Below are 16996 nucleotides of genomic sequence, written 5' to 3'. Positions count from 1 at the left end.
TGCAGGAGGGGCTTGGCTACTTTCAGGAGGCTGTTCCACAGTTCCATGCAATGTGAAGAAGTCTATAAGGTTGAGACAACATACGGAAGAGTCTTTGGAGCCTTGGCACACATAGCAGGACTTGCTCATGGGGGTTGTTTGCTCTACCATCCCACACTGTGTACTCAAGCTGGACTTTTCTCTGGAGGTGGTGTCAGGTGAGCATCGATTGCCTCTGGCAAACTGTGCAAGAACGAAAGAGGTCACATACCCCTGCCTTTCATTTCCCTAATGGCAGAGAGTCCTGACAATATGGTTGTGAAGCACTTTGTGTTTTAAAAGTTACTCCTTTTTTTTCTGATCACAGAGGAGAGCTCTGTTCTGGACTCACAGGGTACAGCAGGGAAAACCTAAAAGGATTTCTGCATTGTTTAAAGCCCGTTTAAAGACACCTTCTCTTGATGAGTCTACAGAGGTTAAGCCCTATTTCTTCCCACCATTTTCTCCTTGTCGTTAGCTTGTGCAGACAGAGTATCAAGAACCTTATGGGAAAAGCTGTGCAGAAGGAACAAGGCTTTTTGGCATTTTCTGTGCTGGAGGCAGGAATGATGGGGCTCATTGCACCTGGCCAGGGCCACCCCACCAGACAGATCTCCCAGCTTAAGCAGCAGAGGCTGTGCGAGCAGAAACCAAGAGATTTTAGAAAAATTCCCCTTTCCAGTGACAAAACGAGGGGCAGATCTTGAGTAATAATGAAGCCAGGTTATTATCTGCCCTGTATCAACAGCATTGGAAAACATGGAAAGGAACCGTTGCCTATATCTTAATTTCTTGCTGTTATAACAGGTTGCGAGCTTTCAAGTCAAAAACCCCTCTTCTCTGCCACCCCTCGCTGTGCACAATAGGCTGCACAACACACTGCTCTCTTTTTCTCATCAAAAGAGATTTTTCATTTGAAGGATGTGCCAAGAAGGACCCGTGTGGGCAGGTCGTTGTTCCCACAGGCAGCAGTGGTTATTCTGCACAGGGGCATGGGAAAAACTCGACCTGAAAGCAGAATATTTGGACACCTGAGCAGCAGCAAACTCCATCATCCCATGCAGCAGAGTTTCTTTCCCTCAAGGTGGCAGAAGAGGAGCAAAAGTGTAACCAGCCCAGAATATGGAGAGGGAAGCAGGTGAAGGAGACTGAGCCACCCTCATGCTGCAGAGATCCTGCACCATCCATAGGGCCTCTGTGAAGAAAGCAGCCCTCTGTGGTACTTAGCCAGCTTTCTGCCTATGCTGCTTTGCTGACAAATCTTCCTCTGGATCAAGCCTCCATGCTGCCAGGCTGGGGTGGGATATTGATTTGTTCCCCACAGAGGGGCTCACAAGGAGACTGTGCTTGTCTCACACAAGCCAGAGCCCAAAATGCTCTGTTTTGGACAGAAAGCAGCACCCAGAGGTAACTTTTCGAGCTCGCACATAGAATCATAGAATCATAGAATGGTTTGGGTTGGAAGGGATCATCCAGTTTCCATGGGCAAAGGTTGCCATCAGGTTGTCCAGGGCCCCACCTCCAGAGATGGGGCATCCACAGCTTCTCTAGTAACCTGTGCCTGTGCCTCCCCACCCTCTGAGCGAAACATTTCCTCCTCACAGTAACAAAAAATAATAGGAAAATAGGAAATAATAGAAAAAACTATAATTGCTATGGTGGTTTTTTTTTTCTGTAGTGTGAAAAATGTGTTAGTCCAGAATGAAGAAAAACAGCTTGTATCAGTATTGCTTTCTTTTCTTGATTCAATTTAGTCCTGGCCAGCAGTTGGACTCCATGATCCTTGGGGTCCCCTCCAGCATGGGATATTCTACAATCCTGTGTCACCTGTCTGCCTGACTTCGGTGCTTAGCACCCAGTGGGTGCCCCAGTGTTCACTGGGCTGAGGCATGTTGGCCTCTGTACCCTACATACACTCAGGATTTTGTTCTTCTCTGGGTTGTTTATTCAGTACTGAGCTACGTGTGTCTCCACAAGCAGCAGCTCTGTGCCAAGAGGAGGAAGTTATAGGAGGAAACCAGCAACAAGAGCCTGTTGCTCAATTAGCTGCGTTGTCAGCAGCGCTTGGCTTACAAAAGCCGCACTTGGGATTGTACAACCCACACACATTGCACAAAGCTGGCCTTGGGAGGAGCTGAGGTTTTGCCTATTGGTTGCTCCTCTGCCATGTGCTGGCTGTATAGGTGATGGGAGAGGTCTGGGGGTCAGAAAAGCAAGGACAAGCTCAGGCAGATCTTTCCTCCAAGCACAGACAGGGAGGAAATGCTTTTCACATTTTTTCTATCAGGACATGAGGGATGATTCAACAGGACCCCAAGGCTGTGCCCGTGACAAACGTGCTCAGATGAGCAGAGGGATGCATTTTCTTGTGAGGTAGTGCCTTCTCTTTTTATCAGGACCATGGTAGAGCTAGCTGGATGCAATTCTGCTCTTTGCAAAAGCCACAGAAGGATAGAAAGTAGTCAAATGCATGTGGAATGCTGGGATAATTTGCCACCTCATTCCTATAGATTTTGCTAAGTTTTGAACCTTCCCAGTGCCTCTGAGAGCCCTGGCTGCCTTCAAGCCCTGACTAAGGCCCTGAAGACCTGGATGTGAACTGCCTGAAAACCAGTGCCCAGCATGATCCTGGCTGTTTTCCCATGGGAAGGAACATTGTTGCAGTGATGCAGGAACTTCCTTCATCTGCCTGACGCATCCGCTTCGGGTCATTAAGAAAGCATTTCTCAATCGGGAGCCGAGAGAAGTAGGAAGTCCCAGCCTTGTTTTACAAGAGACTGGCTGTTTGCAGTGTTTCCCAATCATTTTGCTCTTCCCTCAGCCTTTGGAAAGGAATCCTCAATCCAGGCTGCTGCAGTGGAGCATGGCGTGTTGGAAACAAGTGTTCCCTGCACCTTACAGCATCATGTGGGGTGTCCCTAGGGCTCCTCCATTTTTGCTGGAGCTGGGACCTGGAAGATGCAAGTAAGGCTGCACTGAAAGGCTCAGTGGTTGGAAGTTGGCCAGGCTTTGGGCATCACAGGTAGATTGGGGTGCTGGCAGAAAACAGTTCTTCTGCAGATAATGGCACCATTTCTTTTCCTTTAATTGGGAATGACGTTTGTTCCCTAACCACAGCTTTCCCTGGAGAGGTAGGATTTAATCCCACAGTTTGCCTACCCCAGAGGGACAGTTTAAACCTCATGAGCCCTGCAGTCACACTGCCTGGGGGAGTGTGTAGGTTTCGTGGTGCAGACCCAAGCATGATGCTCCCTGACAGGCAGCTGTAAATCTCCCAAAGTACACAGCTGGTTAACCTCATCCATATGTTGAGATCCACCAAGAAAACACTCCCCTCTGGCAGATGAACGACCACGCTATTTAATAAATCAGCATCACAAACTCACAGTGGGTTCACCTGAGCAGGGTGGGGGCTCACCTTACACACACGCCATGCATCGGTGCCCAAGCAGAAGAAAATCCAAGCTGTTAAGCTCTCAGTGTGATCTCCAGGTGCTGTGCACACACACACCACGCTCTCGTATCGCCACAACCTCTCTTAAACATAGACAGGCTTCCTCTGGCTTTGTGGGCGAAGGGTGTGCAGCCTCCCTCCAGCACCTGCAGCCGAAGGCGTGACTTGGCAGCAGGTGACACTGCCTCTCCCTGCCTGTAACCACAGCCCTGTGCTTGCAGGGCAATCCAAGCAGTGCCCGTGGCACCGGGTGCTCCCACCGCCCCGGCAAAGATGGTGGAAGGAGTGCTCGCCAAACTCTTCCCCAAACGGCCATCTGCTCGCTTCGTACAGAAATATCAGCCCCTTGGGAGCACCGAGCCAGAAGAGGAGGTGAGGATTTCCCAAAGCCCTTGCTGGGACCTGCCGAAATACTTTTTGTGCTTGGGGTTCAGTCTGTCGCCTCTGCCTGCCGATCTGCTCTGTGCCGTGGGAGTGTGTGATGAGGCTGTGGCTGTGAGCTGGGATGGGGGTAACGATGTCTGCCAGGCAGCAGGGTGAGGAGGGGGCTTGTTTCTGTGGGCTGCATGCAGTGCACACCGCTCAGGGTCTGTGGGTAGCTGGGCAGTGCACCCACCGTGGGTTCCCTGTGCTGCTCCTGGGCATTGCTGCACTGAGCTGGGCTGCAGGGCTCAGCTTGAGGAGCCTGCTTCACAATGCTCGCTTTTCCTGAAAGATGCTGATGTACGAATGCTGGTTTTTACCACCTCTTATCACTACTGCCTATGGGTCAAAGCACAGTGGTTCAGCTGTCACATGTGTTGCTACTGTTGGTTTTTCTCCACTAAAAGTTGCAGGCTGGGATTCTTTTGTTGCCACACTTGCTCAGCACAGGGATTTCCATTGCTCAAGACACACTTTTCTCCCACACATCAGAGCGATGCGGTGCTCTCCCACATGAACCCGATCCTCAGCATGCAGGGTTTGCCCTTAGTCCATTCTCAACAAAACCATCCATACGCTTCCAGATCCTCAGGTTCTTTCCTGCGATCATCTGGCTGAGGCCTGTTCTCAGATATCACTTCTGCTAATCCTCTGAGCCTTTCAGAGCCTTGTCTTTCCAGCAGAGGGGCTGATCAGCGTGACAGAGAGAAGAAAGCAAGGCATTGAGCTCTTCCTCATAGCAGCACAGTGTGTGGTGCTGCTCCGTGCTCCTCAAGCACAGCCCCAGACCCCAAGGAGAGAGCAATGCAGCTGAGGCTGCGAGTGTCTGCAGTCTTGTTTCGATGGGAGGCTGAGGTTTCTAACACTGTGCAGTCACAGTGCCTCCAGCAATTAGGCTGGCTTGTTCTGCTGCTGTGCCAAAATAAACAGTGATACATATTTACTGTGAGATGTACGCCCTGCTTGAATTATAGCTCTGCTCCTGCAGAGTGTGACATGCTCATAGCATGGTAGGATGACCAGTTTCTGCTGTGGGCATGGCAAGTAGGCAGAGATGTGAAAGCCCAGTGGCTTCAAGCAGGTCCTTGGTGGTGAACACAAGGCAGCTGTTGCAGCACAGCTCTGCAGGGGCTGGAGGATGTCAGGAGGGATCTCATTCCAGAGCCTTCATAGATGTCATTTAGGGGCACACCAGGAAAGCTTCTAATAATGCTGTCACGAATAGAAATTGCTTCAAGGTCTTTGGGATCACTGCTGGTCTGTGGGGTGGAGTAATGAATAGCACAGTTATTACACCCTCAAAAAGAAAATTTCCAAGCTGTTCTATTTAAGTTCACCCAACAATTCTTTGTATTTTGTAAGCATCCCAGTAACCGCCATGGCTTGAACAACTTGGTGTATCAGCAGCATATTCCCAGGCTGTGATTTAGCCTGGTAAATGACTCACATTTCCCTGACACCCCATGCACATTGCATCTGCAGAACCCTTTCTGTCCTTTCCCTTGTGGCACTGAATCCAGTCGAGTCTCAGGAGCCAAAGCCTTGAGCACAGACACTACCCAGCCCTGTCCTCCATTCAGGGTTGAGGTGGGCTTATTTCATTCAATAAGCATGAAGAATACACAAGAAGGCTTCTGCTTAAGGCTTTAAAGGACCTCTTGTTAGACTAAACAACTTAGCCCACTTATGACCAGATTACAACATACAGACTGGTCCAGGAGCCCCATGCTTTTCCCCTTGCTGCATAACAATTGATGGCTTGTTTTGGGGTCAGGGATGGAGGTGACAGGGCAGGCAGCTGCACAGCTCTGCCACAGAGTTCTCCTGTCCCCCAGCATCCCCTGAGCTTGCAAAATAACGGGTAAATTCTGATTGTGGTTTTGTTGTGTCTTGTTGCCCAGCTGTATGATGTCACTCTGTTGTGCTTCAGTTACGTATAAGGGATAAAGGGCTGAAAATGTGAATTGTTAATATTGATAGCCCACATCTGGTTTAAAACATATATAGAAAACGATGCAAAACATACTCCCAACTTGTACATCACTGGAGCTGTCCTGGGAGTAAAAGCCACACCATGCTGATAGGCAGTCATGGCCAGGCACAGGCTGATCGCTATGGATTAGCTCACAGCAGTAAAAGCACTCATTCACAGCAGCCATGGTGCTCAGACATCACACATGTGCTTCCATCATTCCTCTTCTCCACACCTTCCTGAGGTAAATACCAGTGATAGAGCTGGCAGACCTGGCTGCTCCACCAGCAGTGTAAAACTGTAGGCACATTGCCTCGTGCCTGTGCCGCTTCCCATCCTCCATCACCTCTCATCAATCCATAAGCTCCATAAGATGAGGCTGGTTTCTCTCACTTGGAGGCGATGGAGGCAGGGTCTGCTTCCTCCTGTTGGGGCAGAGATCGTCCTAGCTCACCATTACCATTCTTTTTTCCCCCTGGCAGGTTGGTTTTGTTTTTAACAAGGAGAACTAGGCTTTCCTTTCTCTGAGCACAGAACACAGAGGGAAACACTGGTATCTCCGGCATGTCAAAATGCTTATCTTGGGTGGGATCCCTGCAAACAACAGGGCCCCTCATGCTTTCCTACCCACAGCACTGCCACGTTTGTCTTTTGGCAATTCAGCTCCTAATCGTGTTGCTTTCTGCCAGCCGATAACAACCCTAAAGAAGGTTCAGACAGCCTTTCAACCCAGGCAGCACCTCAGTCATTGTGAGAGTTTGATAGAAAACCACTCAGTTGGTCCCAGTCCCTGCCTGCCCCTCTCTGCCAAGCAGCTGGAGGGGATTGCAATGATGAGCTGACCATTGGATGTACACAGGGGTGAGCAAATTTAGCCTAATAACCAAACAGAATTGAGTGTAATGATGTTGTTGGTCATTCTGACAGCACAGCAAATGTCCTGCTCTCCCACCCCCACAGGAAGGATCTCCTGCCTGCAGGGACAGAGCCAGCATTCCTAGCAACCTTGGGGTGAACGCTGGGGCTGTAGAGCAATGAGGTGCACCTGACTTTGGGGCTGAGGATTAATTAAGGAGTGTTATAAAGTGCTGTAGTGGGGATGTGGTTTTGTTACCTATGGGACTACAGGGCTGATAGGATAAGAGAATGGGGTTGAGGAAGGAGTAGAGAAATGCTAAATGGTTTCTGCTGATGGGGCCCTCATCTAACAAGTGCTTTATCTCCTTTCTGCAGAGCCAGGAGTGTGAGCTGAAAGTTATTGAACAGGAGAAGGAAGTGACAGTTCTGCTACCAAAAGATGCTTGTAAATGCCATAAAGAAGACTTGGCTAAAGCCTTAAACGTAAGGGATTTTAGCTACATTCAGAAACATAACAATAGCTGTGCAGCTATTGACCCAAATCACCAGCAGCTCCTTAAAAATCATCGTGCGAGTGCAGACAAAATATTTCAAACTTGCTTTTTAGAGCAAGTTTAATTTCAGAGACAAAATTCCTGGTTTTATCACCCTCAGCTGACTTCACAGCCTGGCCTCATGCTCCAGCTCTGCCCCCATCCCCTGCTCACAGCATTGCTGCTGCTGAGTGGAGTTGCTGGTCCCCAGCAGGGATGCTGACCCTGGCAGGGCTGGGTGCAATGCCTGGCATTGTGACTGCTGCTTATGGCCAGTGAGATGGACGGAGAGGTACTGAGGCACAAGAGGGAGGTTCTCAGTCTCTCTTGCTTTGCTCCTGGGCGAAGTGAGAGTCTGATGTTTAGACTTGCTTTTGTAGTTTTCTGTGAGTATCCTACACCACGTAATGTTGTTTTACTTTGATGTCCTGCTAGGTTGATTTACAGACTGGTCTCTCTGAGTTTTCTGTGCTGCAGCGAAGGTTAAAACATGGCTGGAATGAATTTTCAGTAGATTCAACAGAGCCTATATGGAAGAAATACCTGGACCAGGTAAGTATTTTTGGCATGGATTCCTGGTTCCTGCTGGCAGCCCCTAACTGGGGTGGCTTGGGCAAGTGTCTATATTGAAACATTCCATGAATTCAGCCCTGGGACAGGATGTGCCCCAGATCCAGAAACTGTTCCCACAGTAAAGCCATTGTGAGGTGCAGATGCGGCTTCATTTAACCTGGAGATAACATCTTAAAATAAAAATAAACCTTTTAATCTCCATGCAGCCCACAAATCAAAAGTTATAGCTCAGTGAACTGGTTTCTGAGCGCATCTGTTCTCTTTAAGGTAAGCGATAAAATCAGGGAAGGTTTGGGAAAGCCAGCTGTACCCAAGGAATCAGGCAGAAGGTGGATGTGCTGTCTTTGTTTTCCCCAGCCAGCTTATCTTGAATGTTCTTAAATACTCTCATATACATTGAAAGCATCTTTCACCTCTCCAAGGAATTTTTGTTAATTTTTGTTCTCTGGAAGATCACTTCCTCTGCTCAGGGAGTGGTGGAGTCACCATCCCTGGAGGTGGTCAGGAAAGGTTTAGGAGTGGTACTAAGGGACGTGGTGTAGTGGGGCAGTGTTGGCAGTAGATGGATGTCAGGCTGGATGATCTTGGAGATCTTTTTCAACAGTGGTGATTCTGTGATTCTTTGAGGTTTTTAACCAAATAGGAAGAGTGGTTTTGTTTACCTATTTGTTTTCAGCTAGCAATTTGACTGTTTGGCTATTTCCTTAATTTTTATTATTGCTACTTTGCTCCCTTTGGTGTTGTCTTAACTGGGTAATGAAGATTCTCTTTGTTTTGGAAGGCTTGCTTTTTATTTCATGGATTATCCTTTTTTTCCTGTGTGATCAATGCACTTTTACTGCTTTGATGTAAGTGATGTAAGATCACTCAATCTCTTCAAGGATTCTTTTATTTTCAATAAAAAAATGAGATGCTGGTTTGGTTGTTTGGTTTTTGTTTTGTTTTTTGACTCTTCCTTGACTGCCTTAACAAATTATTTCTCCTTTGAGGACATGAAACAAATTATTCAGTGCCATTTAGTTCTACCAGTTCCTATGCTAGCTAAATGGAGTGGTGATTTTTGCATGTGGGAGCAGGGCCCTTAAAATCCTTGCCACAAGTGAAGGAGAAAGTGACAGTACTCTCCCATCATGCGTGGCTTCCCCATTCTGCTGCTGATTTTGGTGATGTTTCCCATTTTGGAGGATGGGGGTTGCAACACCTGACAGTGCTGGCTCCTGTGACCAGGGCAGAGCTTGGCAGATTAATGAGGAGAAAAGGGGAGGGTGGGGGGAAAAAAGATAGGAGTTCTAGTATCAAATTCTAAAAGACAATAAAAGGCTTTGTCCGTGCCTGTCATGCCTCTAAGGAGATTTCAGTGCTAGCCCTGCCCTAGGTGTCTGAAAAGGCAAACCTTGCCTGTGTAGGGTGGGGGAAAGTGGGGACATCGGTGTGTGTTGGTGTGAGCCTCAGCGCTGTCCTCGTGGACCCCAATCTGACTACAAACACTGCACCCACTCCATATAGGAAGGTCCTTGCAGCCAGACAGCATCTCCAGCCCTTTCTGAACAACTCTGAGACCAACTCAGACCATGTTTATGTTCTGATTCGTTTTGCTTCCTTTTCCAGTTTAAAAATCCCCTCATTCTCCTGTTGCTGGCTTCCGCTTTGGTGAGCGTCATCACTAAGGAGTACGAGGATGCTGCGAGCATCACCATGGTAGGTGCACATCTCCTGTTCCCCAGCCTTTTGCTTCCCAAAGCCAAAGTGCCTGTAACACCTCTCTGTCCTCAGGCTGTGCTCATCGTGGTCACCGTGGCCTTCATCCAGGTACGTGAAGCAGGGCTCAGCCCCACTGCCCCCAGCAGGCTGCTCACCTAACTTGGTTTCTTTTCCTTTCTGATTTAAAAGGAGTATCGTTCTGAAAAGTCTCTGGAAGAGCTGAACAAGTTGGTTCCTCCTGAGTGCAACTGGTGAGGCGCAGCTGGCTGGTAGGGTATGAGTCCTATGGGTTATGGGGCAGGACTGGCTGGCAAGGAATATGACTGTAGGTCATTGCTGGTGTAATGAGAAAGCAGTGTCTGCAAGATGAAGATGGGCTGAGAGTGCTGGGGTTGTTCAGCCTGGAGAAGAGAAAGCTCTGGGGAGACAGCACTGCAGCATAACTAATAGGGACCTCATGTCATTTATTGGTGACATGAAAATGTTCTGTGATGTACCCACCTGTTCACTAATTTAAACTGAGCAAGATGGAAGGAACTCTCTCTTCTCATGGTCTAATGGGAGGTGTCCTTGCCCATACAGGGGAGTTGGGAAAAGATGATTTCTAAGGTCTCTTCCAACACAAAGCATTCTATGATGCTATGTTTAGTGCAGATTTTGTTATTTACACCCCAAGATCCTTGGGGCAGAGCTCTTGCTTTCCTGCCTGTCATTCCTGAGCCTGCAGAAAGAATAATGAGCTCACAGCCTGGTTTCCTCTCTTCTTTTTCCATTTGTCTAATCTAGCCTGAGGGAAGGAAAACTGCAGCATCTTCTAGCAAGAGAGCTTGTGCCTGGAGATATCATATATCTTTCTGTTGGTGATAGGGTACCTGCAGACCTCAGGCTAATAGAGGTAAATGCAGCTCCGTGGAGAAGGGCCAGCTTTGAAAGGGTGTGTTACCAGTGCAAGAAATTACATGTTTTTATTTAGGTTACAGATCTGTTGGTGGATGAATCCAGTTTTACAGGAGAAGCTGAGCCTTGCAACAAGACTGATGGTGTGTTACTAGAAGCTGGAGACATAACCACTCTGAGCAATGTTGTTTTCATGGGGACCCTGGTGCGATATGGGAAGGGAAAAGTGAGTCCTCTCACCCCCAGTCTTTTCCCTGATGTTAGCCACAGAATCTTATCTAAAAGATTTTTCATCTCTTTTTTCTTTTCTTTTTTTTCCTCTTTTCAGGGTGTAGTTATCGGGACAGGTGAAAATTCACAGTTTGGAGAGGTGTTCAAAATGATGCAAGCTGAAGAGGTAAAGTCTCTGGGTCACTCTGGAAATGGTGAATCATGAGGGGGAGCACTGCTGGGGGTTAATGCGTTAGATCTGTCTCTGCTGTTGAATGCCTGCGTGACTGAGAGATGCCTGAACCACGTGACTTCTTGGTTGGTTGGTTTTCTTTCTTTATTTTCCTCCACTTCCTGTAGGTATATCAATTTTTAGTTGTACACATGCCATGCTTTCACTGGCTGCATCTCTGAACCAAACACAGATGAGGTGTTAGAAACTAATCAACTGTTGATCTCAGGTTTGGAGTGGGTAAACACTGGGCAACATGGGGCAGTTGTAAGGACCACAGTAATAATGATAGGTCTGTGTGGGGCTATCATTCTGCCCCTACCTTCATCTTCTCATCTTTCATAATGCACAAAGAAAAACAGCTGTTCTTTCATGTTTCCAGACTCCCAAAACACCTCTCCAAAAAAGCATGGACAGACTGGGGAAGCAACTCACCCTTTTCTCCTTTGGCATAATTGGTGAGTTGAACACAATGCTCGCAGTTGTGTGTGGAGCTGGGAGAGCCTTCTGTGATCCAGGGCTGCTGCTTTTAAAAGTACTTGGTGGGAATTACTGAGATTTTGGGAGGTGGAAGCAGAGATCTGGGGGCTTCGCTGCATAATTCGTTCTTCAACAGCAGCTAAAGCAGATTGGAGAGGTATACTTTTCTCAGTGTTTTTAATTTGATGTTTTTCCCCCGCCAGGTTTAATAATGCTCATTGGCTGGTTACAAGGAAAGCATCTTCTCAGCATGTTCACCATTGGAGTTAGGTAAGGATTTGAAAGCTCCTTTTCTCTTTGATTTGTACTGAAATACATTCCAGGGAGTTTTCTGTTCAAAACAATGGGCACTTCACAGAAGAGAGCTTGCATAAGGTCCTTCTGAAGTACATGCTGATCTTGCACCTGGTGTGATCGACGTTGGCTTTATAATTGAGTTTAACAGAAAAAGAAGCATGGATGTCTTTGGAAATCAATTACATTCAAATATATTCTTCCTTACTTTCTCTGAACCAGGTATTTTGAAAATCTTCACTGGCACTTCCCAGCTCATCTTGCCATGAATGTCCTTTCCTGTCTGTACTATGAATTCAGTGGGAGTGTAACAACAGCAAATATTAACCTTTGCTGTACTTTCTAGATTTACACATAATGACAGGAATGTGTATTTTATGGACCTGAAATGCATGTGCAAGCTCTTAATCAAACAAACCATGTGTTTTTAGTAGCGCCCATAAAATCTATCGTTTGATGTTGTCATGACTCTCAAATGAGTCCTTTAGAAAAGCTTTCCATGGAAATAAATAAATATAAACAATACTACAGATGGGGGGACAACAGAGCAACAGGGAATGAGGTGTGGTGGCAAAGAAAAGCAGTAAATTCTGAATGTAGGGGAGCAGCTCGTGGCTGAAAGTCCTCCTTGGTTACGCTTTGGAGACACGTGGAAGTGCTCAATTACCCAAGGAAATGAGTGAAGGAGAGATATGGCCAGCGTCTGAGTTTTCCTAGCATGCCAGCTGTTGTGGGCTTTAATGCTGGCCCCCTTCAGTGTGCACAGCATAGAGATATCTGGGCAGCTGACGTAGTTTGTACCCACATATAGGAGATGTGGGGCTGTGTATGGACGGGAGTCAGTAGCTGTGGGATGAGATGTGATGTCAGGGAATGTTTATGTTCCATCCAAGTGAATGAAATCCAACCTCTAAATCCCTGCTGAACCAGAAGTTAATGCTCTTCAACCACATGAAAAAGAAAAGTGAATGCTTTGTCAAAATTACCCAGGAAAATGTTGAAGGGCTGGATAGATATCTTGCTTTTTATTTTTTTTCTCAGCAGTCCCAGTGGTTAGCAGTGCCCACTTCCACTCACATGTGCTATGTAGGCAGGAAGACTCACCCCACAGAGATGTCCCTTTGCAATGGTTGGCCAACACTTGCAGTCTGACCAATACATTGAAACCATTTTCTCTCTGTTGCCCCCAGCCTGGCAGTGGCTGCCATCCCAGAGGGCCTTCCCATCGTGGTCACTGTGACACTGGTGCTGGGTGTTCTTCGTATGGCCAAGAAAAGAGTGATTGTGAAGAAGCTGCCCATCGTAGAAACCTTAGGTGAGTTTGCAGAGGAGCCAGAGGTTTTGGTCATTCGTACAAACTCAGCTGAGGCCAAGTGAGCCTCAGTTTGATTTTTATTCTATCATTTTATTACTTTATTTAATTGCTTTATTACTTATTATTTTAATATGAAAATATGTGTATTCTATCTTGGAATATGCTTACTGGGCCTGAGCAACCCACTCAAACTTAAATGCTACTTCATGTTCCTCACCTTTTTCCCTTACTTTAGTGACAGTAACTTGATCAAGTGCTGTCATCTTTTAGGAGTGATGCAGAGATAAATCAATTGTGACATCTTCCTCCTGCTACAACCCATCCCACGACAGTGGCCCGTGGGGAGCAGTACTCTGCAGCCTCGCCTGTTCTGAGTTGAAAGGCTGGGTTTCTCCTTTTCCCCCATTCCATGGGACCATCCTGCAGGTCCCTGCCATCCACTTCTCTGCTGTCTGGCTAAAAAGCCTTGCAGCCCCTCAAGTTGAGCCTGATGGCATAGACAAAACTATCTGGCTTTCCTGTAGTCTGTGTAGCCATCTCCCTCGTGTTCAAAGGGCTGTGGAAAGTAGGGATAAGAGAGGATGTTGAGAAGGCATCCAGCTCACTCTCGCAGCACGGGGCAGAATAAACTCTTTTGAAAGTATTCCTTATCTTCAAACTGGCCCTCATCCCCAGGTCACTGTATTCCAGGCTTTGCTATTCTGACCTTGGTCACTATGGCAATTATATGAAGGGGAAAATGTGTTGTGCATTTAGTACCACTCTTAAAATGTGCACCAAGTGCCAAGCCTGGCCCAGGTAGTTCAAGATATCTGCTGTGCAGCTGGATCTTCAGCTAAGATTTGTCTGCCTTTGAAATGCTGCTATTGTTTGAACTGCCCTTGTTTGTTCTGCAGTTAAAGAATCTTATCACTCTGATTTTATTGTACTTGCCCTGACCCAGACATCTGAGACTGCCTTATCTCATTAAGAATTTTGTTCTGGAAGGGTTGCGCCCAAATAGACATGCTGTAAGATGTCAGGTACTCCGCCAGGTGACCTAGAAGTGGAAAAAACTGTACTCTCCATACCTAAATTGTACAGCGTCTGGTGAACTTCTCAAAGGGAGAAAAACAATCATAGAATCGCCAAGGTTGGAAAAGACCTCCAAGATCATCCAGTCCAACCATCCACCTACCACCAATATTTCCATACTAGATCATGTCCCTCAGTACGACATCTGAATGTTCCTTGAGCACCTCCAGTGGTGATTCCACCACTCCCTGGGCAGTCCATTCCAGTGCCTGATCACTCTTTCAGAGAATAAATTTCTCCTAGTGTCCAACCTGAATCTCCCCTAGTGCAACTTGAGGCCATGATCCTCCAGCTTTACTTGGTTCTGTAACTGTAAATAATTGAAAATGAAATATTAGAGGTGATAGCACAGAAAAGCTAGTCAAGTCAAAACTGCAGTTAATTTACTCACAGACCAATCTATTTTATTCTCTCCAGGCTCTTACCTAGAAATCATGTTGGTGAGTCTTTGCTAAACTGTACAATCACCTCTGGAGCCAGGGAAGATATTCAGACTTCAAATGGAGCTGAAGTCTGATTCTCTTTTGTGCTAAAGTCATCTTTTTTCCCTTTCTGAGAATGGAAAATAGAATGGTGTTAACTATTCTCATTCCCTTGTTCGCTGTATTCTGCTGTAAATGGGCCCTGGTATAAACATGCTTTATTGTCACAAAGCAAAGAGTGAGTGGGGCAGCTCCCACTTGTAGCTGGATTTTAAAGTGCTTTTTGCTGCAGTTTTCAACACTTCTAGCATCACAACCCTCTGGGAAGGTGGGAAAGTGCTGTTCCTGACTTAGAGATAGGGAAGCAAAGGTTAATTAAACGGCCCATCTGAGGAAGCATGTGGTGGAGTGAGAATTTGATACTTCTTCTTGGAACATAGTAATAATAGCCATTCTGTTGGCATGCAGTGCCTGGATATGCTGGTCACCTCCTGGAGATGATGGTCTTCTTTGGCTGCTCGAGACCTGATGCTTGAGACAATGCAGACATCTTCAGATGTCTCCTACTGCATCTCACAACCAAATTACTTGCACAATACCATGAAGCATAATCAAATTCTTTTCCTGTCATCCTTTCCTTACAACTTAATGAGTTCTGATTTAAAAACTTCCTTGCATCAGGCTGCTGCAATGTCATCTGCTCAGACAAGACGGGCACTCTGACTGCCAATGAGATGACAGTGACTCGACTTGTGACCTCAGATGGCTTCCAGGCAGAGGTATGGAGGTGGTGATGAGATATGGGCTTTCCTATTCAAGCTCAGTGGGGCTGACTTGCTTTTAGTTCTGTGAAGCCCAAATATGGAGTGTTGAGTCAGTCCCAAAAAAGCATTTCATTGCTGGTTCAATCAAAGAGAAGGGACTTCTGCAGTGCTGGAGAGGCATGCAGCCCCAGCTCTGCCTGTATAAAAGCCACTCAGATAACATAAACAAATTGACTTCATCTGCTGTTCTCTGCAATTGTAAACACTGAAATCTGCTGTTGAGCCTTGTGGATCTATCTGTTACAGGAATATTTATTATGAGTGCGTTAATATTTGGCTCATTTACCTGCTTGCAGAGTTGATAAATGCAGGCATGATCAGGGCTTTAACAATACCAGTGAACCCACTGCAACCAAAGAACAAGATCTCTTGACTGAGCTGCACAGCACTTCCACAGAACTTGAGCTCAGAAGACGAGCTGATTCTTTTTGTCCTTATGTTTTCTTAATATACATTCGTTACCAGCAGCGTTGCCTTGAGCTAGAAAGAAAAATCCCTTCAAAATCAGAAATTTCCTGAAGTGTGTGGAGACGTGGTGTGGTGTTGTCTGGCACTGAGAAAGTTGTTCTCCCTCCCTCCTTTCCTCAGGTCAGTGGGGTGGGCTACAATGGAGAAGGAAATGTTTCTCTTCTGCCATCAAAGGAAATACTTAAAGAATTTTCCAACGTCTCAGTTGGGAAACTAGTGGAGGTGAGTATAAGTTATGAATCAGCTTGTCCTATTTGCATTCAGTTTTAATTAGCATAGATTGTTTTGGGTAAAGAGTGTGAAGCTATCTCTTTTGTAACTTAAACAAGCTGCCTGGTGAGTGCAGTCAGGGAGAAATTCTCCAAGTAGTCATGATGTGAAACGTGAAGCTAATTGGTGAAAGGCAGCAATCAAGATGTGTAGGGAAAGGCCAGAGTCATCAAGTTGAGTGTCACTGATGTTTTGGAACAAGCTAGGATTCTGGCAGAGGACAGGGCAATTAATGTTACCACATTCAGGTTTTTAATGTAGACAGACTCTAGACTTGAGCCAGCTGTGCAATCAATATGTAAATGCACTGCCACAGTCTCTGGATTTCATGTTGGCATTAAATATAATCTTGGGCATTTGAGTGTAGGCTGAGGTGGAGTGTTTGAACAGTGAAACGATCTGAGCTGGAGCCTCAAATGGAGGTTAGGCTTTACTGTACCCATACTGCACATTAGCAGCAATGGTAGGAAGGTCTGAGTTTTCATGACTTCTGAAGTTAGTTTGATATACATATATATAAAGAGAGAGAGAGAGAGTTTTGCTTCAGGTTTATTTGTCCAAAATGTAAAATTTACCCAAAAAAAGGGTACATTCTGCGGATAAAGCAGGTTTAGAAAGCACAAGAACTTATCTCAGGAGATGCAGTTATAGGGAGTAGTACATCTTTTGGGATGTGGTTGCTTTCATTCTGCAATCTCTCTCTATTTCATTGAAAGAGATGGAAAAAGCTATTAATTTAGTGCTAGAAGAAATGAGCCATGTGAGTACTTCCCTTTTTCTAGGCTGGCTGCGTGGTCAATAATGCCATTATCAGGAAAAACAGTGTGATAGGACAGCCCACGGAAGGAGCTCTTCTTGCTCTCGCAATGAAGGTAAGATTGCTGAGATTGAAAATATTCCAGAATTTAAAAAAAAAATAATAAAAAAAGAAAAGCTGGACCTGTAAAGTCTGACAGCAGTGATCAGACTTCTTCAAAG

General features: G+C 46.3%; 1 protein-coding gene across 6 annotated transcripts in view; it reads left to right on the top strand.

The window, feature by feature from the left end:
- Positions 1 to 12: 12 nt before the first annotated feature.
- The window catches only part of ATP2C2 (ATPase secretory pathway Ca2+ transporting 2), a 25387-nt gene continuing 8403 nt past the window's right edge, over positions 13 to 16996 (top strand). For 2 of the 6 annotated variants that reach the window (XM_052686775.1, XM_052686772.1), the window contains exons 1-15: positions 19 to 3844; positions 7101 to 7208; positions 7694 to 7810; positions 9440 to 9529; positions 9605 to 9640; positions 9722 to 9783; positions 10319 to 10427; positions 10506 to 10655; positions 10758 to 10826; positions 11254 to 11329; positions 11555 to 11621; positions 12836 to 12960; positions 15138 to 15235; positions 15869 to 15970; positions 16801 to 16890. In XM_052686775.1, the coding sequence (XP_052542735.1) occupies positions 3746 to 3844; positions 7101 to 7208; positions 7694 to 7810; positions 9440 to 9529; positions 9605 to 9640; positions 9722 to 9783; positions 10319 to 10427; positions 10506 to 10655; positions 10758 to 10826; positions 11254 to 11329; positions 11555 to 11621; positions 12836 to 12960; positions 15138 to 15235; positions 15869 to 15970; positions 16801 to 16890 (1398 nt within the window). In that variant the 5' untranslated portion in view covers positions 19 to 3745. Of the gene's footprint in view, positions 3845 to 6606; positions 6729 to 7100; positions 7209 to 7693; positions 7811 to 9439; positions 9530 to 9604; positions 9641 to 9721; positions 9784 to 10318; positions 10428 to 10505; positions 10656 to 10757; positions 10827 to 11253; positions 11330 to 11554; positions 11622 to 12835; positions 12961 to 15137; positions 15236 to 15868; positions 15971 to 16800; positions 16891 to 16996 lie in introns of those variants that run through there. The other 4 variants (XR_008207722.1, XR_008207721.1, XM_052686774.1 and 1 more) reach the window with 4 other exon arrangements.

The sequence above is a fragment of the Tympanuchus pallidicinctus genome, unplaced genomic scaffold (genome assembly GCF_026119805.1).
Source record: "Tympanuchus pallidicinctus isolate F22 unplaced genomic scaffold, pur_lepc_1.0 scaffold22, whole genome shotgun sequence".
Taxonomy (NCBI): domain Eukaryota; kingdom Metazoa; phylum Chordata; class Aves; order Galliformes; family Phasianidae; genus Tympanuchus; species Tympanuchus pallidicinctus.
Note: the sequence above shows the minus strand (reverse complement) of the source record. Positions and strands in the feature narration are given on the sequence as shown.